General features: G+C 36.0%; 1 protein-coding gene across 4 annotated transcripts in view; it reads right to left on the reverse strand.

Annotated features, from left to right (window-relative positions):
- The window catches only part of BRAF (B-Raf proto-oncogene, serine/threonine kinase), a 164,452-nt gene that overhangs the window by 85,597 nt on the left and 51,808 nt on the right, over positions 1-27,047 (reverse strand). For all 4 annotated transcript variants that reach the window (XM_079932159.1, XM_079932158.1, XM_079932160.1 and 1 more), the window contains exons 2-3: positions 18,370-18,471; positions 5,953-6,216 (exon numbers count right to left, since the gene is read on the reverse strand). In XM_079932159.1, the coding sequence (XP_079788285.1) occupies positions 5,953-6,216; positions 18,370-18,471 (366 nt within the window). The remainder of the gene's footprint in view (positions 1-5,952; positions 6,217-18,369; positions 18,472-27,047) is intronic.

The following is a 27,047-nucleotide window of genomic DNA, read 5'->3' on the forward strand; positions in this document are numbered from 1 at the left end:
CCTATATACTAATGATGAAAAATCTGAAAGTGAAATCAAGAAAACACTCCCATTTACCATTGCAACAAAAAGAATAAAATATCTAGGAATAAACCTACCTAAGGAGACAAAAGACCTGTATTCAGAAAATTATAAGACACTGATGAAAGAAATTAAAGATGATGCAAATAGATGGAGAGATATACCATGTTCTTGGATTGGAAGAATCAACATTGTGAAAATGACTCTACTACCCAAAGCAATCTACAGATTCAATGCAATCCCTATCAAACTACCACTGGCATTTTCCACAGAACTAGAACAAAAAATTTCACAATTTGTATGGAAACACAGAAGACCCTGAATAGCCAAAGCAATCTTGACAATGAAAAACGGAGCTGGAGGAATTAGGCTCCCTGTCTTCAAACTATACTACAAAGCTACAGTAATCAAGACAGTATGGTACTGGCAGTAAAACAGAAATATAGATCAATGGAACAGGATAGAAAGCCCAGAGATAAACCCACGCACATATGGTCACCTTATCTTTGATAAAGGAGGCAGGAATGTACAGTGGAGAAAGGACAGCCTCTTCAATAAGTGGTGCTGGGAAAACTGGACAGCTACATGTAAAAGTATGAGATTAAAACACTCCCTAACACCATACACAAAAATAAGCTCAAAATGGATTAAAGACCTAAATGTAAGGCCGGAAACTATCAAACTCTTAGAGGAAAACATAGGCAGAACACTCTATGACATAAATCACAGCAAGATCCTTTTTGACCCACCTCCTAGAGTAATGGAAATAAAAACAAAAATAAACAAATGGGACCTAATGAAACTTCAAAGCTTTTGCACAGCAAAGGAAACCATAAACAAGACCAAAAGACAACCCTCAGAATGGGAGAAAATATTTGCAAATGAAGCAACTGACAGAGGATTAATTTCCAAAATTTACAAGCAGTTCATGCAGCTCAATAACAAAAAAACAAACAACCCAATCCCAAAATGGGCAGAAGACCTAAATAGACATTTCTCCAAAGAAAATATACAGATTGCCAACAAACACATGAAAGAATGCTCAACATCATTAATCATTAGAGAAATGCAAATCAAAACTACAATGAGATATCATCTCAGACCAGTCAGAATGGCCATCATCAAAAAATCTAGAAACAATAAATGCTGGAGAGGGTGTGGAGAAAAGGGAACACTCTTGCACGGCTGGTGGGAATGTGAATTGGTACAGCCACTATGGAGAACAGTATGGAGGTTCCTTAAAAAACTACAAATAGAACTACCATATGACCCAGCAATCCCACTACTGGGCATATACCCTGAGAAAACCATAATTCAAAAAGAGTCATGTACCAAAATGTTCATTGCAGCTCTATTTGCAATAGCCAGGAGAGATGGAAGCAACCTAAGTGTCCATCATCGGATGAATGGATAAAGAAGATGTGGCACATATATACAATGGAATGTTACTCAGCCATAAAAAGAAACGAAATTGAGTTATTTGTAGTGAGGTGGATGCACCTAGAATCTGTCATATAGAGTGAAGTAAGTCAGAAAGAGAAAGACAAATACCATATGCTAACACATATATATGGAATCTAAGAAAAAAAAATGTCATGAAGAACCTAGGGGTGAGACGGGAATAAAGACACAGACCTTGTAGAGAATGGACTTGAGGATATGTGGGGGGGGGGAAGGGGAAGCTGTGACAAAGCAAGAGAGTGGCATGGACATATATACACTATCAAACGTAAAATAGATAGCTAGTGGGAAGCAGCCGCATAGCACAGGGAGATCAGCTTTGTGGTTTGTGACCACCTAGAGGGGTGGGATAGGGAGGGTGGGAGGGAGGGAGACGCAAGAGGGAAGAGATATGGGAACATATGTATAACTGAGTCACTTTGTTATAAAGCAGAAACTAACACACCATTGTGAAGCAATTATACTCCAATAAAGATGTAAAAAAAAAAGAATTACCTATTCAAAAAGGAAAAGGGGAAGGGGAGCACTGTCTCAAATTTTAAGGCTGAAAAGACTAAAAAGATATTTTCAAAAGAACCAGGTTAATGCCTCTTCTCCAAATTACAAAATTAAATGTCCCTGATTAGGCTGTCAAAGCAGCAATACCTTTTCTCTAAAATAATTTAAAAACAAGCATCCTACCTTAACAGCGATCTATAGTCAATGTAATCATCTGAATATTTGCAAAGGAAAATTTAGACCAAAACAAAATGTATCAGTCTAAACTTTAACATACCAGTTTTTAAAGTGAATATAAATCATCTTTTATCAATGGATTCATGATGGTCCACCACACTACCCTACTTTTGTGTATGTTTAAAATTTTCCATATAAAATGTTCTCTTAAAACCTTAAGAACTCCTTAAAGGAGTGGCCATCAAAATTCAGGTGGCCATCACAATTACTACATGTTTAATTATCTGAGCTAGTAGATTAATGTGGTAGTTTAAATTCTTTACAATGCAGACTTTATTAGATGCTTTAAGTAAACTTCATGATACACTGAGATCTCCTTGTATAAAACTGGCACAGATTATACATGCTAATATATGGGTTTTTAAAATAAACCTAAATTTATAGCTTCCTGATTTTATCATAATTTATCTTGATGTCAAGTCCTTTTTTAGGAGTGTTAAACCAGTCATAATATAGTTTATTATTATAGACTGTTAAACCAATTCACAATAAAAGGAAAAATTTAATATGATCTGCTTATAACATGGTCTTTTTAAAGTTAAAAGAGGCTGACTATATATACTACCAAAACTTCCTAAGGTGAAAGCGATTTTAGAATTAAGTATGCCTCCTGGTCAAGTTGTATTTAACTGACAAAGAACAAGTGATAAAGGTGGTAGGTCTTTTACTCCTAAATTGCTGGTCCCAATTAAATCGAAAACCAAAACTAAATTTAATCAATTACCTCTTTAGACCTCCAAGGGGGAAAACTTATCTAGCAACAGATTAAGTCCTTTCACTGTGGCAAAAGTTAATAGAATTTATGAGGAGTCAAGAATGTCCCAGACTTCACAGCTATTTTATTAAAATTAAACACAGTATTTTAAATATCAACATGAGTTAATACTGCTCCATATAATACTCTGCCTCACAAAGTTACTATGAGGATCAAATGAGAGTATGGGGGAACATTTTTACAAACTGTAAACCACTATGCAATAGGTATTCTTCTTGTCTACAAAAGGATGGAATGTGTAACTCTCTTTCATCACTTGCAGATCTTAGAGGTTTCTGCTTTACTTTTTGCTAAAAATAAAAGGAGAGGGAGGGTATTCCCTGGGGTTCTAGCATCTACTCTAATGATGTCCCTTTACTCAATCTATTCCATTAAAACTACTTACTTGTGCTAGTAAGAGAGTTAGAGTTTCCTACATGTTTTCGTGCTCTTTACATGTTTTTCCTCAAACTGGCTAAAACAAGAACAGCTTGTTTAGCTTCTCCTTAACCCTTCCAATCCATAAACATTTCTTGCTTTAATTACCACACAACCAAGGCATGATTTTGAAGGATCCAACATTGCCCTATGTGTTCCCACTGTCCTTCCTTTCATTATGTTAAATACAATCACACCTACTAATTGTTAGACACTGAGGAAACCAAAAAAGATAAGCTGCTTTGAGAGCTTTCTCCCCAAAGATGTTAAAATTAATTTAGTAGTTTTAGATATTTTTTTCAGACACCTGCTATTTACAGCCTTTGAACCAAATCTGCATTTCCCATTGAGAGATCCACTTACAGGTGTGCAACTTGGAAATACCCTGTTACTTGTAGACAAAGAGTCCTGTATAAAGATGTTCATATTTTAGCACTGTTAGTAATAACAAAAAACCTGAACATAACCTAGATGTCTGTCAGGATAAACTATGTTAAACTGAAAAGAATCAGACCTATATGTATCAACACATACATATGTATACCTTGAAATTATAATAATTTTGAATAAAAAGGACAAGATGTTGAACATTACATACAGTATCATACTATTTTATATATTAAAAAAATGCTTATAGGTACATATCCATGTAGTAAAATATAAAAATTTCGATTGAATGTACCCCACATTTATCATAGTGGCTACTTCTTGGGGGACAAGGTGGGATGAAGGATGTTTGGGAAGGGAATGGGACAGGTAAGAGGAACCTAAATATATATATGTATGTACATATATATGGATATATGTTATATATGTATGTGTGTGTGTGTGTAATATGAAGCAAATATAACAAACATTAATACTTGTTCATTGTAGGTGACTAAACACAGGTGTTTAATATATTGTCCTTTATACTTTTCCATATAAATAAATTTCCTAAATAAAAAAGTTAAAAACCTTATGAATGTTCTTTTCTAAACCTCTGCTACTTCCTCAAATCAGCATGAATATGTTCATCAGTTTTTTTTTCCTAGTGGGAACTGTTTCTTTTTAACTTTCTATTTTTCTTTTGTTCTATGTTCTTTGAATTTTTCCAACTCTACTATGAAAAATTTCAAACACAGAAAATTAGGAGTGGTACAATTAACATCCAAGTTCTCTCAGATCCTAAAATTATTTTTTCATATTTGTTTTCTCTCTTTAACATTTTGTTTCCATCATACCATTTGAAAGTAAGTTCTAAATTGACTGACTGAGATAGAATTCAGAATAGTGGTTACTCTTGAAGGTGGTCACTGAATTGAGGGAGCACAAGAGAACACTCACATTAGAAATGTTCTATATCTTGGTCTGCATGGCACTTACACATGTAGAAAGTCACTGAGCTGTACACTTGAGATTTGTACACTTTACTATATGTAAGTTTTATTTCAAAAAAGGGGCGGGAGGGGGGTTGCAGGCATCATGACAATTTACTCCTAAATATTTAAGCATGTATTTCCTAAGAATAAAGACATTCTCCTACATAAAAATATCGCTATTGTCACACTTAAGAAAACTAATAATTCCAAAAGAACACATCATATTCAATCAACACTCAACATTTCCTATCTCAAGAAGGACTTCTACAGCTCTTCCCCACCCTGGTCCCAAACCAGGATCACACAGCGCATTTGTTTGTTTTGTCTCTTTAGTCTTACTCAGTGTAGAATAATCCCCAACCTTTTATCCTCCATGACACTGAGTCCAGGCTGTTCGTCTTATAGAATGTCCACCTTCTGAATTTGTCTAATTGCTTCCTCATGGTGCTTAACTTTTCCCTTTATCCCGTGTTTCTTATAAAATGGAAAGTCCAGAAGCTTAACATTCAACACAATCATTTTTAGTAATAATACTTCAGAGATGATGACTCATGCACTGAGTTTTAAATTTTAAGGCTACCTAGAAATTCTATTTGGTTCCTTCTTAGGAATCTAATCCTGTTATTTTTAAGTCTTCTAATGCACTGATGGTAGACTGTTTCCTTGCATATTATAACTTGTGATTTTGACCTTGTCATTGAGGCATTCTGTATGTGAATTCCATGAGACCTATATGGGCTAAGGGAGGGTATGCATTTGTTTCTGCCCAGTTCCTGAATGCTATTACCACTTCAGGAGCAGTTGTTAATTTCCTGGGTTAAGAATTCCTGAATAATATAGATAATATAATTATGAACCCCACATGCTATGGTAAGAACAGGTCTATAGTTAAGAATTCACAAGGGAAACTTTAACCTTTATTTGGAGCCCTGGCACTAGTACTCAGACTTGAGTGTGGTTCAAGTTTGACAGGTATAAATGTCAAATCTGACACTAAAAACAATGCAATTTGTTCCAGTTAAGGAACACAGACTTAGGCACCAAATAATTATGTCTTTTCCATTCTTGTTTGAAATGGATGCTTACATTTGCATGACCACTGGGTATCACATTTCATTTTCAACAACTAGTCTTTCTGAAAAATACAAAGAAAAAGCAATGATGATATTAAAGTTGACTCACCACCGTCCTCTGTTTATTGGGCAGGAAGACTCTAACGATAGGTTTTTGTGGTGACTTGGGGTTGCTCCGTGACACATCTGTGGGATTTTGAAAAACTGAAAGAGATGAAGGCAGCACTGAAAGGCTAGAAGAGGAAGAAGATGTAACGGTGTCTGTTGATGCAGAGCTAGAAACAGAAAAATCAGTTCCATTCCCCAGGGATTCCAATAACTGTTGTTCTCTTTGTTGGAGGGCATCTAGCTTGCTGGTGTATTCTTCATAGGCCTATAAAATAAAGTAGACTTACATTGAATCTGGACTTTTTCCTGACAGTAACAAAAGGAAATATGAAATTTAAGTCTTTGAATTATAATCTCTTTATAATCTAGCTAACACGATTTTGTATTACAAATTACAAAATAAGTGCTGGAAGTATTGTAAATTAGTACTTTTACCTTTAAATTGATAAATCTTTTGTTATAAGACACTACATCTAGAAACTGACATACACACACACATATATGTCTATAATAGCCATGAATATTAATTTTGAAAAACCAGTATTTGCAATTTTCTGGCCAAATCACAATTTATATTCCAAACCACATATCTAACATAAGATAAAATACTAATATATCACAGATAAATACCCTATTAATTTTTTTTCCAGAAAAGTTGTAGGCATATAAGGTTTCATACTTCTCTCTGCCTCTCTCTCTCTAAAGAACTGAGAGAGAGGTTGAGAAGGAGATGAGGTGTTAGAGAGATCTGTCAAAAAACAAGACTAAGGTACACAGTGTCAGATCTCACCATTACCACCAAAATCAGCTCAACAGGGATTAGAGGATGTATAACTGCCACTTTTTTTTCTGAAACAGCTATTAGTTAAAATACCTTCTTTTACTCACTATGGATATCTTATGACCCCCCCCTTTCCCATCAAATACTGCTTAGAGAATAGAATTTTGTTTGAAAAGGTAGTTTACACCCTGCAGTCAAGAAATTTTGAGGCCATTATCCATCAGGGTATCTTTCTAGAAGTTTCATTTTACTAAAGCTATAAGGTCAAATGATCACTTAAGATATCATATTCTAAAAGTAGGAAGAATCTTGGAAAGAGAATGCTACTGAAAATAAAGAGATGGAATGAATTGGAATGTATGTGTCCATGGTCCTTTGAGGCAGTAGTAATCACCTTCCCCCACACTATAATCCACCATGTCTCCCTACCACCCCAAATAGATGCAACACTATAAAGATTTATGAAAGGCTACAAAGATTGAAAAGAATCAAAGATTTAAAAAAATGGCATTTCCCATCACTTATTAGGCTACAAAGAAGCAGATGGATGCATTTTTATTTGTGCAAGTATTGTACATGAGAAATAAACAAAGATAAGAGTAAGGAAAGAGGGGGGTCTTAAAAGGTTAGCATTTAGATAGACGGAGTTAAGTGGGGAGAAGAGAGTACTGTGTAGCACAGGAGAAATTTTGTAACAGAGTAAGGAGGTAAGAAATTTTAAGACATAGAGGAAAACTATGGACTAGTATAGCTCAACGTCATACAATACCTGGGACATATCAAGGGATCAATAGATGTTTGTGAAATTTAAGTGAAGAACAGGAACACAAATAATAAGACTGGAAAAGTGGGTAAGGGACCAGCTTGTAGAGAATGTACATACTATGTTATGAAGCCTGAACTTCATTCTATAAGCAAGGGAGAATTATCTAAGGTAGAGGAGAATGAAGGAGAAATTTCATTTCAATATAGGCCACCACACCTGATATGCTTGATCCTACCATATAATTTTTGGGGGGGGGTGAGGAGGGAAAATACTAAAATGAGCTACTGAAGTAAAGGGCCTAAACTACACCAAAATGCCCTCTCCTTTAGAATCTAATAGTTGTCCAACGCTGACCCTGAAATGTTTCACAGCATCTCAGGCATTATAATCAAATCAGTCCAAAATTTTCTGAGCTGTATTTCTATTTAGCTTTCAGTTCGATGGGCTAATTACTTACGGGCATCTTTTTCAGTATGATCCACTTATTGAGATTTCGCTTATTCAATAAATATATATTGAGCACACATGTACCTAGTAGTGTTTGGGGCTCAAACCACAAAAATGAAGACTAACACAATTCCTACACTTCGAAGATTATGTACATGCAGCCTGGGAGACAAAAATTCCTCCTTGCGTAGATCAAATATTCTTATTTACTGTCACCTGGGCAAGTACATTTACTACACAAAGTTAGGCTTAGGAAAAGTAATAAATGTAAACAAATTTTCTGAATGTTATTTATCAAAATATTAGCCTTAATTTTTAAAAATATATTGTTCCCTCCACTGTGGATTACAATCTATTATTTCACTGCATTTATCAATAACTCTTCCTTAAGTACAAAACATTTACTTATTCCACCTCTCTCCATCCTCATAGCTGCAATCTACCAAGGTACTTGCCTACCTTGTTTTGAACCTGGTTTGACTCATTTCATCCCATTATCCTTGCTGCATGCCGTGTGGATGCTGATTACTCTTACAACACTCCTGCCTTGAAGTTCTCTAAACCTTGTATCTATAAACACATTTGTTTCTACTCTACCTTCAAGATCCAGAGATACAAACCAAAGAGTTCTTAACCAAAGAGTTCCAAATGATGACAAGATCTCAACTGGGAACCTCCCATACCCCTATGTACACACACTTATCCCACTGTCTTAAATTTCATCCTCACTACCACACTAATCTGTTCATTGTCAACATTAATCCCTTTATTTTTTTCAGATTTGTTTGCTGTTTTACTTCCCATACTTTGTGGCTCACCATTTCAACAATGCCAATGGTAACATCTTAGATTGGTTAATTCTTATTCTTTTACCAACTTGCTTGTCAAATATCAACTTTGGGTAAATTCTATCATTCAATTACTCCATTCTTTCTCTCAGGTTACCACACATTACTGAAGAAAATAATAAAACAAGGCCAACTGGTTCCATTATCAATTCATGGAAATTAGTCTTTCACACTACTATATGAAAATTTGTACTTATTTATTTAATTTTTTGAAATATTTATTTATTTATTTATTTTTGGCTGCGTTGGGTCTTCGTTGCTATGCGCGGGCTTTCTCTAGTTGCGGTGAGCGGGGGATACTCTTCATTGCTGCATGCGGACTTCTCATTGCAGTGGCTTCTCTTGTTGCGGAGCACAGGCTCTAGGCGCACGGGCTTCAGTAGTTGTAGCACACGGGCTCAGTAGTTGTGGCTCCCAGGCTCTAGAGCGCAGGCTCAGTAGTTGTGGCGCACAGGCTTAGCTGCTGTGCAGCACGTGGGATCTTTCCAGACCAGGGCTCGAACCCATGTCCTCTGCACTGGCAAGCAGATTCTCAACCACTGTGCCACCAGGGAAGCCCCTGTACTTATTTTTAATTCGTATTACATTTCTCACAATACTTACTCCCACCTTTCCTATGCTTCTCTGGATCCTAACTTCATCCCCCAACCTTTAATTCACTCAAGAAAATAGCATTACCTTCAAATTTACTCTGAAGATCAAAGCCATCAAATAACAGCTTCCTCTTCTTTCTTTGTCCAATCAATTCTCCCCATCTTTCCCCATCCTTCTTTTGCTCTCAATTTAGTATTAACACTGGGTGTTTAGAGCCTCTTCTGTGGAGGCCTTGGTTCATCATTATCTCCATTTTCTCTCGTATCTTCCAACTTTCTCTTTTTCTCTGTTTTCTTACCCTGCAACCTTGAGCAAGTCCTCCCACATAAACATACACCTCAAGCACCATTACCAGCATCAACAAAATTCCTCTGGTGCTTCAAGAAGCTGCAAAAAACAGATATTTCTTCAGCAGGCAGGTTTTCCAAAACCCCATTCCTTCTCATCAAAATCCTACTTATTGGGCTTCCCTGGTGGCGCAGTGGTTGAGAGTCCGCCTGCCGATGCAGGGGACACGGGTTCGTGCCCCGGTCCGGGAGGATCCCACATGCTGCGGAGCAGCTGGGCCCGTGAGCCATGGCCGCTGAGCCTGCGCGTCCGGAACCTGTGCTCCGCAACGGGAGAGGCCACAACAGTGAGAGGCCCGTGTACCGCAAAAAAAAAAAAAAAAAAAAAATCCTACTTATTTTTCAAAGTTTAATTCAAAGGTCTGCTTGGTAAAAATCCAAAATCGGTATTTTCTTTTCACTTCCTTTGGAGTATTACCACACTCTTCTTTATATGGCTTTTTACAAAATCATTTGTGAAAAAACTTTGTGAGCACTAAGTGAAATAATACTAGCAAAGGAAGTTATTACAGCAAAAACCCAATAAATACTTTTATTAGTAGTAATAAGTAGTACTAGTTCTTATCGTTATTACTGTATTACTTCGCTGAGTTCTCAGCATGACTCTACTAAATTATAAGGTAGTTGAGGGCACAGCTCATGTTATTTATTTATTTATTTATTTATTCATTCATTCATTCATTCATTTAATGGATTCTTTTCTCAAACTGAAGTATAGTTCATTTATTTTTGAACTTAAAAAAGAATGTAAGAACACAATATTATTAAGATGAAAATACTCCTCAAATTGATCTACAGATTCAATGCAATCCTTATCAAAATCCCAGCTGGCTTTTTTTTGCAGAAATGGACAAGCTGATCTTAAAATTCACACAGAAGTACAAAGTACTTGGAATAACCAAAACAATCTTGAAAAAGAACAGTTTGGAGATTTACATTTCCTGATTTCAAAAGTTACTAAAAGCTACAGTAATCAAAACACATGATATTGATACACATATAAAAAAACACAATAGATTGAGAGTCCAGAAAAAAAGCCGTACATTTATGGTTAACTGGTTTTTGACAATGTTACTGGTACAACTGAATATCTGCATACAGAAGAATGAAGTTGGACTACTACCTAACATCATATTACAAAATTAACTCAAAGTGTATCATACACTTAAAAGTAAGAGCTAAAACTAAAAAACTCTTAGAGAAAACACAGAAGTAAATCATCATGGCCCTGGATTAGGCAATGGTTTCTTAGATGACACACCAAAACACAGCAACCAAAGAAAAAGTAGATAAACTCGACTTCATCAAAATTAAAGCTTTTGTGCTTCAAAAGACACTATCAAAAGAGTGAAAAAAAGACATCCCACAGAATGGGAGAAAATATTTGCAAATCATACCTGATAAGGATTTCCTACCAAGAATATATAAAGAACTATTACAACTCAGTAATAAAAAGACAACCCAGTTTTTTAAATGGGCAAAGGATTTGAATAGACATTTTTCCCAAGAAGATATACAATATATACAAATATACAAGATATACAAGATACAAATCTCGTATAAGATTTGTATATATATACAAATGTATATATATACGTATATATATATGTATATATATACATATATGTATATACATACACAAGATTTGTATATAATACAAATCTTGTATCTTGTATACAAGATATACAAATATACAAATACTAATAACCACATGAAAAAGATGCTTAATATCATTAGTCACCAAAGAATTACAAATCAAAATACCACAATGAGATGCCAATTCACACCTACTAGGATGGCAATAATAATAATAAATGGAAAATAACAAGTGTTGGTGATGATGTATAGGAACTGGAACCCTCACATTTACATTCCCACATTGCTTGTGGGAATGTAAAACGGTGCAGCCACTCTGGAAAACAGTCTGGTAGTTCCTCAAAAAGTTAAAACACAGAGTTACCAAAGGACACAGCAATTCCATCCCTAGGTACATAACTAAAAGAACTGAAAACATATGCCTACCACAAAAACTTGTACATGAATGTTCACAGCAGCTTTATTCATGATGGTCCAAAAGTGGAAACAACCTAAACGTCCATCAGTTTATGAATGGATAAACAAAATGTGATATATCCACATGACAGAATATTAGCCATAAAAGTAATAAATGCTACAATGAATGCTACAAGCTACAACATGGTTCAATTTTGAAAACATTCTGCTAAGGCGAAAGCAGCCTGTCACAAAAGGCCACATTGTGTATGATTCCATTTACACGAAATGTCCAAATAGGCAAATCCATAGAATTAGAAAGTAGATCAGTGGTTGCCAGGGGCTGGAGAGAACAACTGCCAATGCGTAAAGGGTTTCTTTTTGAGGTGATGAAAATGTTTTGGAATTAGATGGTGGTGATGACTGTACAATTCTGTGCATATGCTATAAACTATGCAATTGTACACTTTAAAAAAGTGAATCTTATGGTATATGAATTATTTCCCAATTAAAAATGGGAAGATGGGGACTTCCCTGGCAGTCCAGTGGTTAAGACTTCGCCTCCCAATGCAGGGGGTTTGGGTTCAATCCCTGGTCGGGGAGCTAAGATCCGACATGCCTCATGGCCAAAAAACCAGAACATAAACAACAGAAGTAATATTGTAACAAATTCAATAAAGACTTAAAAAAATAATAAACAAAAAAATTAAAATGGGAAGAAAATTCAGGACGTACTTAATTAAAACATAATGGGAAAAGGCAGTGGAAGAAAAAATTTTTATCATTAGAGTTCATTATATTTATTCTTTTTAACTTAATCTTACAAGATACAATGAAATCTTTCAAATTGCCCACGAGTGATAATTTATGAACTGTTCTGCATTCCAAAGGAAGTACCTAGCTTCCAGTATTATTTTCTTCGCAGATTTTTTTTTTGGGGGGGGCACACTGAGTGGTATGCAGAACTTCCCTGGCCAGGGATTGAACCTGTGCCCCCTGTACTAGAAGCACAGAATCTTAACCACTGGACCACCATGGGAGTCCCAGTATTATTTTCATTGCAGTATTTGTTTTGATAAATGTCTCTGCATTATCCTGGGTTCTACACAGACTACAGATCAGAAAGGCTGTCAGCATCATAATAATGATATAGCAATTAAGAGCACAGGCTCTGATAAAAAAGAAAAAAAAAAGAAGACATACACGTGGGGAAAATGTAAGCAGTTATAGAAGACTCATAAAAAAAAGAAAAAGAACACAGGTTCTGAATTCAGAATGTCTGGCTTCAAACTTTGGCTACCCCATTAATAGTTGTGTAACTCTCGTCATGTTATTATTAAAACCCTCTGTGCCTGAGCTTCCTCATCTATAAAATGTAAATGAGAATATTAAATATAACTCACAGGGCAGGTTGAGGATTAAATGACCTACTGTATGCTTAGAGCAGTTCCTGGCACAGCAAGCACTCAATAAATGTTAGGAGCTTTATTGTCATCATCTGTCTGTCTGCAGGGGACTCCAGCATACATATAAATTCAGGGGTAGCTTGGATTCAGTGTGTTAACACTAGATATGTAGGGTTATTCCAGAAACTTTATCCCTTCACCTCTGGAATCCAATATATCAGGTCTAGAAAGAAGAATCTACTACTAGAAAAGCATCTAGCATTATATCTTACACACAGAAGACATTCAAATAATTTGTTGGATGAGTAAATACAGAAGAATTGGGAGAAAAATAAGAAATTCTGAGGAACAACTTTTAGGGGAAACTCATCTTTTCTTCCTCTGTATGATGGTAAAAAGAAAAGACTGGAACCAATGATTGAAAAGACAAACCTGAAATTCTTTAGAGTACAATAGTTCATTTCACTGCAGTTATCATCAAGGGAATAAACAGAATATTAATTATTATTCATACGCCAGTTGGAGAAAATCTAGAACTTAAAAACTCATTTTTAAATAAATTAGTACATAGAAAAAAGAAAGCCACAAGGATTTCTGATGGTGATATAAGTGATTTCATTCTGTTCTGCTAAAAGGAAGAAATGGAGAGATAGGTAAAGATTTATCTCTCTATGAAAACACCAAAGGGGTTTCTTTCGAAATGCTGTAGCACAACTTCTACCTGCCAGTGCACAAACTAATCTGAAGCCAAATTGTGAACACTGGGAAAATTTTACTTTTTAGCTTCTTATTTCAGGAAATGTAAGCACAGGCACTAGTCTAGGGGTGTATGTAACCCCATTCTGGTTGGTGAAATGTAAAGACTTGTAAGGGATTTGGGGGGGGAGGTTTTCCTCCTTGCAAGGGCTCAGTACACCAGAGAACATCTGTGATCCCTTCTTCCTGATTTGACGTCTTGTGTTAGAGTACGATTCTCAGATGTGCTGCAGTTATGACAGAAAAACCAAAAGGACTACAGCAATCTACCCCAGTGTCTGACAACCTTGAGCTGTAGAACAATCTTTGAATAATTTACCTTCGTGTTTCTTGTTATGGGAGCGGAAATTAATACCGCTACATGTTTGGACAAATTGTTATTTGTTTTTTGCAGATTAAAAACATTTGTAATTTTTATAGATCTCCTAGACTTATTCTCTAATTTTTCTGATCTTTCCTTTAATATTTTCCATCTTTGTTTTTTTCTACTTTCTGGAAGATGTCCTTAACTTTATAGCATTTGTTTGTTTGTCTGTTTATATGCACATGCAGATACACACACACATATTTAAATTTTCTGTTATGCCATTTTAATTTACTATTTTAGTTTCCAAGAGCTCTTATTCTCTATTACTTTTGCTTCTTTAGTACAACCATGAAACAAGAACAGATTACTATATTTTCTCTTATCTTTGATGTTAATTATAGTTATTTTCAAATTTTCTTCTGTTCTCTGCACTGTTTCTGAGGTCCTTTTGACCATTTCTGCCATTAGCTTTCCTGTTAATAGCTTTCTTTAAATATCTGGTTATTTATTCATTAATCTTTTTTTTAAATTTTAATTATTTATTTTATTTTTGGCTGCACTGGGTCTTCTTGCTGCGCGCTGGCTTTCTCTAGTTGCGGCGAGCGGGGGCTACTCTTGGTTGCGGTGTGCGGGCTTCTCACTGAGGTGGCTTGTTTTATTGCAGAGCACGGGCTCTAGGCATGCAGGCTCAGTAGTTGTGGCTCGCAGGCTCTAGAGCACAGGCTCAGACGTTGTGGCACACAGGCTGCTCTGTGGCATGTGGGATCTTCCTGGACCAGGGCTCGAACCCATGTCCCCTGCATTGGCAGATGGATTCTTAACCACTGTGCCACCAGGGAAGTCCCTATCTGGTTATTCTTAACTGTCCATTCATATTTAAGAGTTAAGGACTCTTGATGTCAATACTACCCAAAGTAATCTACAGATTCAGTGTAAGCCCTACCAAAATGGCAATGTGTTTGGAGAAATAGGAAAATCCATTCTGAAATTCATGAGGAAATTCAAGGGATCCCAAATAGCCAAAACAATTTTGAAAAAGAAGAACAAAGTTGGAGATTTGCATTTCCACAATGAGATACCACTTCACACTCATTAGGATGCCTATTATTAAACATACACACACACACACACACACACACACACACACAGAAAATAAGTCTTGGCAAGCATATAAAGGATTGTTAGTGGGAATGCAAAATGTAGCTGCTTATGGAAAAGAGAATGGCAATTCCTTAAAAAATTAAATATAGAATTGCCTTATGATTCAGTAATTCCACTCTGGGTATACACCCCCCAAAGAAGTAAAATCAGCATTATTCACAGTAACCAAAAGGTGGAAACAACCAACCACTGAAGGTAGCCACTGATAGATAAATGGATAAATAAAATGTGATATATACATACAATGGAATATTATTCAGCGTTAAATAGGAAGAAAATTTTGACACATGCTTCAACATGGATGAAGCTTGAAGACATTATGCCAAATGAAATCAGCCAGTTACAGGAAATACGTTAGAATTCCACTTATGTGACATTCTAGAGTAGTAAAATTCATAGAGACAGAAAGGAGAATGGTGGGTCTCAGTGGGTAATCAGTAGATTACCCACTTAAGGGCCTTCAAATAGCAATACCCACAAGTCTTTTCCCTGGGCCTGGTCAACTTTCCTCAGGGAAGAATACTGCCATCTGCAGCCAGGCTCCTCTTCACAGTATATCAAATGGTGGTAAGTTCAATGTTTTATTATTTCTATGTTTATTTTCTGTAACCCACTCCCCTGATTAACATACAAGCTATCTGAAGGCATAGCTGGAGGTGGGGTGGGCAGGGTTGTTTTTTGTTATATCCCCTGAGCTTAGACAAGTACAAATATTAGCAGGCACTCAAAAATTATCTGTTGAACAAATGAATCAAAGATTTACAGAGCACTTAATATGTGTCAGGAACTATGCTATTTCATAATTATAAACTCAATTTAATCTTTAAATTACCATATGTGTGATACAGTCCCATCTTACCAATGAGGTGAGGTATAAGGAGGTTAGGTAACCTGTCTGCATAAATTAAGGCAGAGCCAGAATTTAAACACAGGGTCTGTGTGACTCCATGGTTCATCTTAACCACTATATTATACTGCCTTCTACAGAGAAATTGTGTAGTGTTAGTCCCTGAGAGTAAGAATCTACATGCTAATGATATAACCTATGAGGTATAGTCTGCTGTATACCGTCCTCGTTAGATGTAATTCAAATAGTAAAAAGCCTGAAGCGTATGTGTGTGGAGGGGTAGTAAATCCCTGCAACAGTGAGACATGGTGATCGATGCAAATGGATTACATGAGGATGGGGAAAGTTTCCCGACACAAAATGGTTGGCAGAAAAACTGCTGGTTAAGTTGTCTAACTCTGATTAACAAAGAATTACTATTTTCACCAGGACTATTTGCCTCCTTATGACTCCTTTGCTCGTTCTCCTCACACATACAAGTAAAACAGACAGCATGTCTATTTATAATAGCCCGGAGATGGAAACAACCTAAATGCCCATCATCGGATGAATGGATAAAGAAGATGTGACACATATATACAATGGAATATTACTCAGCCATAAAAAGAAACGAAATTGAGCTATTTGTAAGGAGGTGGATAGACCTAGAGTCTGTCATACAGAGTGAAGTAAGTTAGAAATAAAAAGACAAATACCGTATGCTAACACATATATATGGAATTTAAGAAGAAAAAAAAAATGTCATGAAGAACCTAGGGGTAAGACAGGAATAAAGACACAGACCTACAGGAGAACGGACTTGAGGATATGGGGAGGGGAAGGGTGAGCTGTGACAGGGCGAGAGAGAGTCATGGACATATACACACTAACAAACGTAAGGTAGATAGCTAGTGGGAAGCAGCCGCATGGCACAGGGATATCGGCTCAGTGCTTTGTGACCCCCTGGAGGGATGGGATAGGGAGGGTGGGAGGGAGGAAGACGCAAGAGGGAAGAGATATGGGAACATAGGTATATGTATAACTGATTCACTTTGTTATAAAGCAGAAACTAACACACCATTGCAAAGCAATTATACCCCAATAAACATGTTAAAAAAAAAAAAACAGCATGGGATATTAGAAAGTACACTAACTATATTCACAAGTATGAATTCTAGTCCTAGCACCGATACTAACTGGCAGTGTGCTCTGTGATAAGCCATATGAAGAAGAGAACAGTTTATTAGCAGTTATTTCCAAACTTCCAAGTTTATTTTAGAAATGCAAGCTTACTTTCTCTTGAAATACTGAAGATTTACTTACCCTTTAAAAGTAATTAGATTACTAAATTAGAATTTTCATTTAGGAGTCTGTCAATCCATGCCTAAAAATCTCTGGCATTTGAAGGCAAATGGTAACCTGATCATTTGTAATTTAGGGTTATCTCCCAGTGTGACTAGTGATTACAGTTGGAGCCAGCTTTTATAGAGACAGCCAGTATAGTGTAGTGGTAAGCAGTGTGGGCTGTGGAGCCTGACTGCCTAGATTCCATAACAGCTTCCTAGCTGTGGGAGCTGAGTGACTTACATAGGAAACAAACGCCAAGAAAGCCTACCTGTGATTATAACAGTAACTACTACCTCACAGGATTAAGAACAATGACTAATCAATAAATTTACAGTTATGTTAAAGGTTTGATACAAAAGCCTGAAGGCACTATCAAACAGTAAGGCTAAGCAATTTTGAGCTATTTAAATACTGTAGACTTTATCCATAAGGAAGCAAAAACCTATTTTGTGGGGATTTGTTCTGGGAAAAAGATATTTCACAAAATTCTCCCCATTTTCTAATATGGTAACTAGTTTGCTGACCTCCAGAAAAGACTGTTTTCTCTCTCTCTTTTTTTCACTAAGTTTTTGTTTTTTTTTAAACCAGGGTGATATTTTGAAGCTTATATACAACTTCTCCTTTAGTTTTGATATTTTCCAAATTAGAAAATACTATATGTTTATTGTAACAAGTGAAACAAGATTAAAAAGTACAATAAAGACAAAGCTAATTCTCTCTTCCCATATCTACTTCTAATCCCACTCCCTAAAATAACCAATATTACCAGTACAAATGCTTTTTTATAAGTTCATTTTCTTCTTTCCAAAATTACTACATATATGATACTCAAAAGCTTACCTCCAGATATATTGATGGTGGATTATGCTCCCCACCAAATTTGTCCAGTAGGGCCTCTATATGCTCCTGTGTCAATTTAATCATTTGTTTGATATTCCACACCTAAAAAATATTTTGAAAGAATTTGAATACAAATCATTTAGAATATGAATTAGAAATATTTTAACATTTCTATTAAAATACTGCAGTAACTGCCAGTGTTCCTTGAAATTTAAAGCTTAGAGACCTTAGAGATCACTTAGTATAGTGGTTTTTCCCTTTTATTATTAAACTTCTTTAAATTTTTTCCTACACTAGTAACACAATATATTCTCAACTATAAAAGATTTAAATAATACATGAGTATTCAGGAACAAGCAATGAAAATCTCTTTTCACTTTCCCCACATTGCTGGGCCCCCTGCCAAAAAGGTAAGTGCTGTTTACAGTCTAATATACATTCTTCCATGTCTCCTTTTCACTCAAGTAAAAAACATAAATATATACATATATAAAATATACAACTATATATAATATAAATATTACATATTAAAATATTTTTAACACTTGCTTTTTTCACCAAACAACATGCCTCAGAATTCTTTCCATGTCAATACACATGTATTTTACTCCATTTCAAGGGTTGTATAAGCATCCTTTTAAATGGCTGAATTAAGTATAGATAGATCTAACATTCATTTCAAAATATTGTTATGGCACTGCTTATTTCAACGGTCTTCAAACTTCAACGGTAACCTAAGGTTAGGTCGACATGGATGATTTTAGGAGAATCAATTTCCAGATCCTCAATGTCTATCTGTACTCTTCCTAGTTGATCTGCTTTAGAACTAGTTCTCCTTTCTTCCTCTCCTTTTAAAATTACCACTTTGTAATTCTCCACTTTGTAAAAGAAAGGCAAAGTTCTTATCCATCTCAAATCCTACTAAGGTGCACTGTTCTGAGCTGTATAAACTTCAAAGCACCTAACAAACAAAAGAAGAAGGAAAAGGGGGGAAATTAAGAGCAAGACCTTATTTTATTAATGAAACACATTCTTGGGAAGGCTCCAAGCCTCATCCATTTAACCAGCCAGCCAGCTGAGAATTCAGAAGTCTCAGCCAGCTGAGAATTCAAAGTCTAGAATTCAGAAGTCATAATACAGGCACATATTACATGTTTATTTTAAGATAAATAAGAAGTCAGATTTTTTTTCCTTACGAAAAATGAGTTCAATTTATCTGAGTGGTGTGAGAATCTGCTCTGCATGCGGTATATGATAGATACTCTCTATAAACTGAATGATTTGAATCTGCAATTTTAAGGTGTAACCAAAATCTATTTAACATATACTAGAAATCATGGTCTTTTAAACTATTACAGTTATAATGAAAACACATGAGACAATTTTCTAAAAAAATTTTATTTATTTATTTATTTATTTATTGGCTGCATTGGGTCTTTGTTGCTGCGCGTGGGCTTTCTCTACTTGTGGTGAGCGGGGCCTACTCTTCATTGCGGTGCACGGACTTCTCATTGCGGTGGCTTCTCTTGTTGCAGCGCACGGGCTCTGGTGCGTGAGCTTCAGTAGTTGTGGCATGTGGACTCAGGAGTTGTGGCTTGTGAGCTCTAGAGCACAGGCTCAGTAGTTGTGGTGCACCGGCTTAGTTGCTCCACAGTATGTGGGATCTCCCCGGACCAGGGCTTGAACCCATGTCCCCTGCATTGGTAGGCGGATTCTTAACCACTGAGCCACCAGAGAAGTCCCAAAAATGTGAGACAATTTTAAAATGTACAAGGGAGAATAAGTGAGCAAAGGGTTTCAGGACCCTTGGTTTATTTAATAATTCCTTACTAGAGGACATTTAGATTATTTCATTTTTCTCAACTTCAAACAATTCAGTGAATAGCTCTGAAATGCCTTTCTGGGCAAAGGTACAAGTTTTCCTTTTAGATACCAAGGCAAAGGATTCCTGGATTGAAGGATATGCACATTTAAAAAGTTAATATGCCAAATGGTCTTCCAAAAGGAAAAAGGTACCAAGATACCCTCCTACTAGGGTATCAGTCCACCCTTTTCCCCACAATCTCACCAACACTGGATATTTTCAAATTTTTAAACTTTTCCTGATCTTAAGGGGAAAGATGATCTTGTTTCAATTTGTATTTCCTAGAAAGTTGAGCATTTTTCATGTTTATTGACCATTTTAATTTCTTTATGGAAAATTCCCTATCTGTATCCTTTCTTCCCATCTATTTTTTTCTTGTTCATTTATAGATACCCTTTATTCTGGATATTCTGGGTATTAATCCTTATTCTCCTACAAACGTTACAGTCTTTCCTTCTTTTTACTTTATGTCTCTATAGTCACAGAAAGTCTTGCTACTCAAAGCACGGTCCATAGACTACCAGCAGCATAATCTTCTGGAAGTTTGTTAGAGTAGCAGAATCTCAGGCCCCATTTCAGACCTACCAAACTTTAACAAAGTGATCCTTATTAAAGTTTGAGAATGACAGAAGTTTCTAATTTTTTCTACAGTCAGATATTACAATATTTTCCTTTATGACTCCTTCGCTAATTTCTCATATCCCCAACAAGTATTAGATATCTTCTTTTCCCTAGCTACACTTACACCCCAAGTGATCTTACCTAATCTTGTGACTTTATATGCCAAATATGAATTGATGAAACCCAAATTTTTAAACCCAACTTTATCCTCTCAACTCCAGACTTTTTGTCCAACTGCTTACTGAATATCTCTACTAAGATAACTAATAAGCATCTCAAACTTAACATGTTCAAAAGTCAACTTTTGATCTGTCCCCCCAGAGCCCCTTCAAAACTTGTTTTTGTTACAGTCTCTTTATCTCAGAAAATGACAAACTCCCTCTATGATGAGTTCATTGACCACCCAGGCAGAACTGCTTTATAGTCAAAATTTGATATCCTAAAATTGCTTATGTTTTTCATGTCTATTAGCTACTTTGAGATCAGAAACATGTTTTATTCATCTTTTATTCCCCCATCACTTATCTTGGTGTGTCTTTGTCATAACATGTATTCAATTAGTGCTGGAGCTAAGATTTAAGCTGTCTTCAGAATAGCATAAGAGAGAAATATTAATCCTAGTTCAGCGATTCTTTCCAGTCCAGGAAATTAAGTACATTCCTTTTTTTTTTTTTTTTAAAGCTCCACAGATAAAACTCATGTGCAGTTAGGGTAAAGAACCATTCCCCCAAAGAATGGGAGAAAGGGAAAAGAAAAAAAATTAGAGAGGGCAAAGAGCATGGGGGAAATGAGGAGACTGAGCTGATTAGAACTGATTAGAATTAAATTTTCTTGCTGGAGGTAGAAAATGCAGGGCCTGACCACAAATGCCTGAAAGGCAGGTTTCTTAACTTCCAAACAAAAGCAACTTTATATCCGAAGAATGAAGAAAAATCACTATGAACCCTAGCTGTAATTAGAAAAGATGAGTCTGGGAGAGGAACTTCTTTCAGATTTTCCCCAAAGAGTAAGAAAAAAAGCTTTGATGATATTTATACTTTGACGATATATTAAAAAGTAGAATAAGATACTGTAAAGTTAACAGTAGACATAGAGCTTTGGCCTTAAAATGTCTTCTTGGAAAAACAAGAAAAGCTGTTACAACAATCTTAAAAGGGAAATGAAAGAATTAAGAACAAAAAACTTCAAGAAAGGTACTAGAAGATTTCCTATCCTTTTTTGATCTCTTCAGTAGAACACAGCAATTAAAACCAGGCAATACTAGTAAACAACTTATCATTTCTAGCAACTTTAAAAATGGCAAAATTCACTCTCCAAAAAAGGACTGAATTTTTTTTTAAAAGCCAAGTTAAAATATAATGCAGACAAACTGCTATGGGAGAAATTGAAGGGTAGCAAAGGCAGAAAAAACTATAGCCACTGACTCCCCTCCTCCCAATAAGAAGGTATCAGATCCAAATTATTGGTTTCTATCAAACCTTTAAGGAAATATACTATCAATTATTAATAGGTGATAATATATGTAAAAAAGAAAATCTTCCAAATTCATTTTATATGTCAAAACTTGACAAAGATAAGACAAAAAAATAAAGCCACAAAATAATCAAACCTGTGAGGAAAGACAAACTCTTAAACATAATTCAAAACTATATATGTATTTTTTAATGTGGGGATAGTCATTCATTAGAAATCCAGTAACATTATACTTTAGGTCAAAGGAGAAAATTACAGGACTAGTCTAATAGATGCCAAAAAACAAATGATTATTACCAAAGATAATAAATAATAATAAAGAAAAGACTTTTTCCTAAAATTCCAAGAAAATTGTTAAAAGAATCATGGTACTGAAAGCAAGAAAACTAGCACACCTGTCATTCACCAGAAAAAATTCTGAGTAATTCCTCTAAAATAATACAGATATAATCAAGCTTGACCAAAAAAATCAAAGCTAATAAACTGTGGACCAAAATATAAGAGGAAGTTCCTACTGAAATAACTCTGGAAGATCTCAAAGCTTAAAGACAACACATACATATAAAAAGGAAGCATGAAGAAACTACAAAGACTGAATTTTGAATCATATAGTCATTAAACAAAATCTCAGTATAAGTAAATAGATTAGACTTGAAAAGAGAATTAAAGAACTAGAAGATGATTCAGAGAAAATTAGCCAAAAGGCAGAAAAAAATGAAAGGAAAACATGAAAGACATAAAGAACAGAATTAGTAAATGCAGAGATAAACAGAAAATGGGAGAGATATTTGAAAAGAAGATGGCTGTAATTTTCCAAAACAGTTGGAAATCAAAAATACTCAAGAGTAGCAAAATGAGTCCTGGCCTGACAGATAAACCTAAATCCACAACCATCCAGGTTGAAGTGAAAATGCACAAAAGTTCTTAAGGTCAACCAGAAAGAAAAGAAAGATAAATTAGACTGATGTCATACTCCTAAGAACAGTAAAAGAAGCCAGAGGATAATGAATTGACTTCAAGGTGCTAAAAGAAAATAGCTAACAACCTAGAAAAAGGAAACTGAACCCAGAATAATATAAAAGAACAGTATGGCAGGCTAATTAACATCCCCCAAGACGTATCCATCCTGAAACCCAGAACCTATAAATGGTACCTTATATGACAAAAAGAACTGTGCAAATGTAATTAAGTATCTTGAGTTAGAGAGATTATCCTGGATTATCTGGGTGGGCCCTAAGTGTAATCACGTCCTTATAAAATGGAACTGGAGGGAGATTTTACTACAGAGCATCAGGCAATAGGAGACCTACCAGAGAGGTTTGAAGATGCTACACTGCTGGCCTTGAAGTTGGAAGAAGGGGCCATGAGTCAAGGAATGCAACGCTAGAAGCTGGAAAAGGCAAGGAAATTGCTCTAGAGAGAGCACAGCCTTTCTGACACCTTAGTTTTGGCCTAGTGAAACCTATTTCAGACTTGCTAAGAGAATAAATTTGTACCGTTGTAACCCACCAAGTTTGTGGCCATTTGCTATTGCAGCCACAGGAAACTAATAAAAATGGGGAACCTAGAAACTATAAACATGAGAGTATATATAAAGTAAGCATAGACTATATAAAATAACAACTGAAACAATGACTACAACTAATGGGAGAAATGGCCAGCACTAAAGCATTTTAAGGTCCATCTATTTATTATTCAAGAAGAGGAGTTCTGGAACATCTTGTTGTGTTGGACAGATGTGAAAACAACACAGGAGCTAGCCTGAAGGGACTCCTACTGGTCAAATTTGGGAGGTTTTCAGCAAAAAGAGTAAAGACTACAACTAGCTATAATAGACTGCATACATTTAAAAAAATAAAAATTCACTAGCCCATAAAAATAGTGTTTGATGGGAGACTTTAGGTAACTGTGACATCTTTAGAAAATTAAATATTAATGGAAAAGAATTATGCATTTATCCTGCCTTTTAGGGGAAAAATCATAGTTATTCTCATTTGATATAAGAGGCTCTTCTTTTTTTTTTAGTAAGTAAATAGCACGTATGTTTTTTTTTAATTAATTAACTGATTTTTGGCTGTGTTGGGTCTTTGTTGCTGTGAGCGGGCTTTTCTCTAGTTGCAGCGAGTGGGGGCTATTCTTTGTTGTGGTGCGCAGGCTTCTCATTGCAGTGGCTTCTCTTGTTGCAGAGCATGGGCTCTAGATGTGCGGGCTTCAGTGGTTGTGGCATGCGGGCTCAGTAGTTGTGGCTCACGGGCTCTAGAGCGCAGCCTCAGTAGTTGTGGTGCACGGGCTTAGTTGCTCTGTGGCATGCAGGATCTTCCCAGACCAGAGCTCAAACTTGTGACCCCTGCACTGGCAGGCGGATTCTTAACCACTGCACCACCAGGAAAGTCCCAAGAAGCTCCTCTTTACAAAACAATGACAGCTAATATAAAATAATTGATTCAGAAAAGGACAGGATGCTAAAACCATTAGGTGAAAAATTGATGAACAGGATACTAGCATAGTGCCAAAGTATTTCCCCCCAGATTAAAGACAAAGGGAAACATACACCTTTACAAGGAGAGATGTGGCTTAGAATCATTAACAGTGACAACTTGACAAGTGCCTCTTAATGTGATGCAACATAAACAATACATTATTTATCACCCATGAAGTATACGTGCAAAACATTTAAATAGAATCTAAACCTTTATACTTAGCTTCTAGTTTAGATGAAATATAAGGAATAAAGGAAAATATGCTAAAAGAACCACAATGAAATAATCAGACAAATATGGAATATGCGACATTCTGTAAGATATTTACCTTCCTTTGAAAATCAAAGCTATGAAATCAGACAAACCCAAACATGTCATTCCATGACAACTGTCCTGGTCTCTTTAATAAATTATGTCATGGGAAACAAAATGGTGGGCGGTCACTTCAGACTAAAAGACAACTACTACTAAAAGCCAGCAACTGATTTAATGCATGCACAAAGAGAAGATCTTAGTTCAGGGATGGAGAACAGCTATAAACGATATTCTTGGGGTAACTGCAAATTTGAACATGTACTAGATATAAGATTACGAAACTGTCAATCTTCCTAGACATAATGATATTGTGACCAGGTAAAATAATTTCTTTTTTCTCCTTAGGAGCTATAAATTGAGCAAAATGTTAACATACTGTTGAATCTAGGTAGTGTAAATAGTATTTATGTAAGTATTCATGGTACTATTATTTCAACTTTTCTGTAGGTTTGAGCTCTTACCCAAACTTTTTTTTTTTCCCCCTTCGGTACACGGGCCTCTCACTGTTGTGGCCTCTCCCGTTGCGGAGCACAGGCTCCGGACGCGCAGGCTCAGCGGCCATAGCTCACGGGCCCAGCCGCTCCGCGGCATGTGGGATCCTCCCGGACCAGGGCACGAAACCGTGTCCCCTGCATCAGCAGGCGGACTCTCAACCACTGCGCCACCTGGGAAGCCCTTACCCAAACTTTTAATTTCTTTTACCTTTAATGTTAAGTAATGGTCCTCTTTCTCCCAACGATGCTTTTTATCTTAAAGTCTGATATTAACCTACCTACACCAGCATTTAACCACTACTTGTCTGGTATTGTCCTTTCTCACCCTTTGACTTTCAACCATTGTGTGTCTCCTATAAATGAATTATAGATAGACTTCTTTTTTTGTTAGCTTGTTTTGTTTTAAACACATCTGTGTTTTAACCAGAGAATTTAGTTCATTTATATTTTTGTAGCTGATACATTTCTATCATCTTATTATGTGCTTTCTGCTTATGCTGCTGCTTCTTGCTTTTCTGACTTGTATGAAATTGATCGAGTTTTGTTACTCTTCCTTTTACTTCTATATATCAGCCACAAAGCAAGTTTCATAAATACAAAAATTGCTATCATACAAACCATATTTGTTTACCATGATGCAACTAAATTATAAATGAGTAACAAAATGCGAATATATTTTTGAAAAAGTCAACATTTATTTAAAAAATCTTAGAATGTTAGAAATAGGGATCTTTTAATAAAGTATATGAAACCTGCAGCAAAATACCACAGTGAAAGATGAGGAATAAGATAAGGGTGCCAGGGCTTCCCTGGTGGCGCAGTGGTTGGGAGTCCGGCTGCCAATGCAAGGGACGCGGGTTTGTGCCCCGGTCTGGGAGGATCCCACATGCCGCGGAGCGGCTGGGCCCGTGAGCCATGGCCGCTGAGCCTGCGCGTCCGGAGCCTGTGCTCCGCAGCGGGAGAGGCCACAGCAGTGAGAGGCCCGAGTACCGCAAAAAAAAAAAAAAAAAAAAAAGGATAAGGGTGCCTGTTATCACTGCTGTGATATACAAGACGTTACAGTTAATGGCATGGAGATACGATACAAAGAGACTTCAGAATTGGACTGGTAGAGATAAAAATTTATTTGTAGAAAACACGCTATCTATAGAAAAACCCAAGAGACTCTATAAACGGTTAGGGCTAATAACTATTAACTATAAAGACTAATGTAAGAGTTCAGCAAGACTGGGACTGGCGGATGTAAGATCAAGGATACAAATATTACATAGTGTTCCAATGCATCAGCCAGAGCCAATTAAAAAAAGATGCCGTTCACAACAGCAACAGAAACTGTAAAGAATTCAGGAATAAATCTAACAAAAGACTGCAAGATCTTTGTGGCATAAACAACAAAATAATATACAAGTGCATAAAAGAATATTAATAAGA

The sequence above is a fragment of the Stenella coeruleoalba genome, assembly GCF_951394435.1.
Source record: "Stenella coeruleoalba genome assembly, chromosome: 9".
In the NCBI taxonomy this organism is placed as follows: Eukaryota; Metazoa; Chordata; class Mammalia; order Artiodactyla; family Delphinidae; genus Stenella; species Stenella coeruleoalba.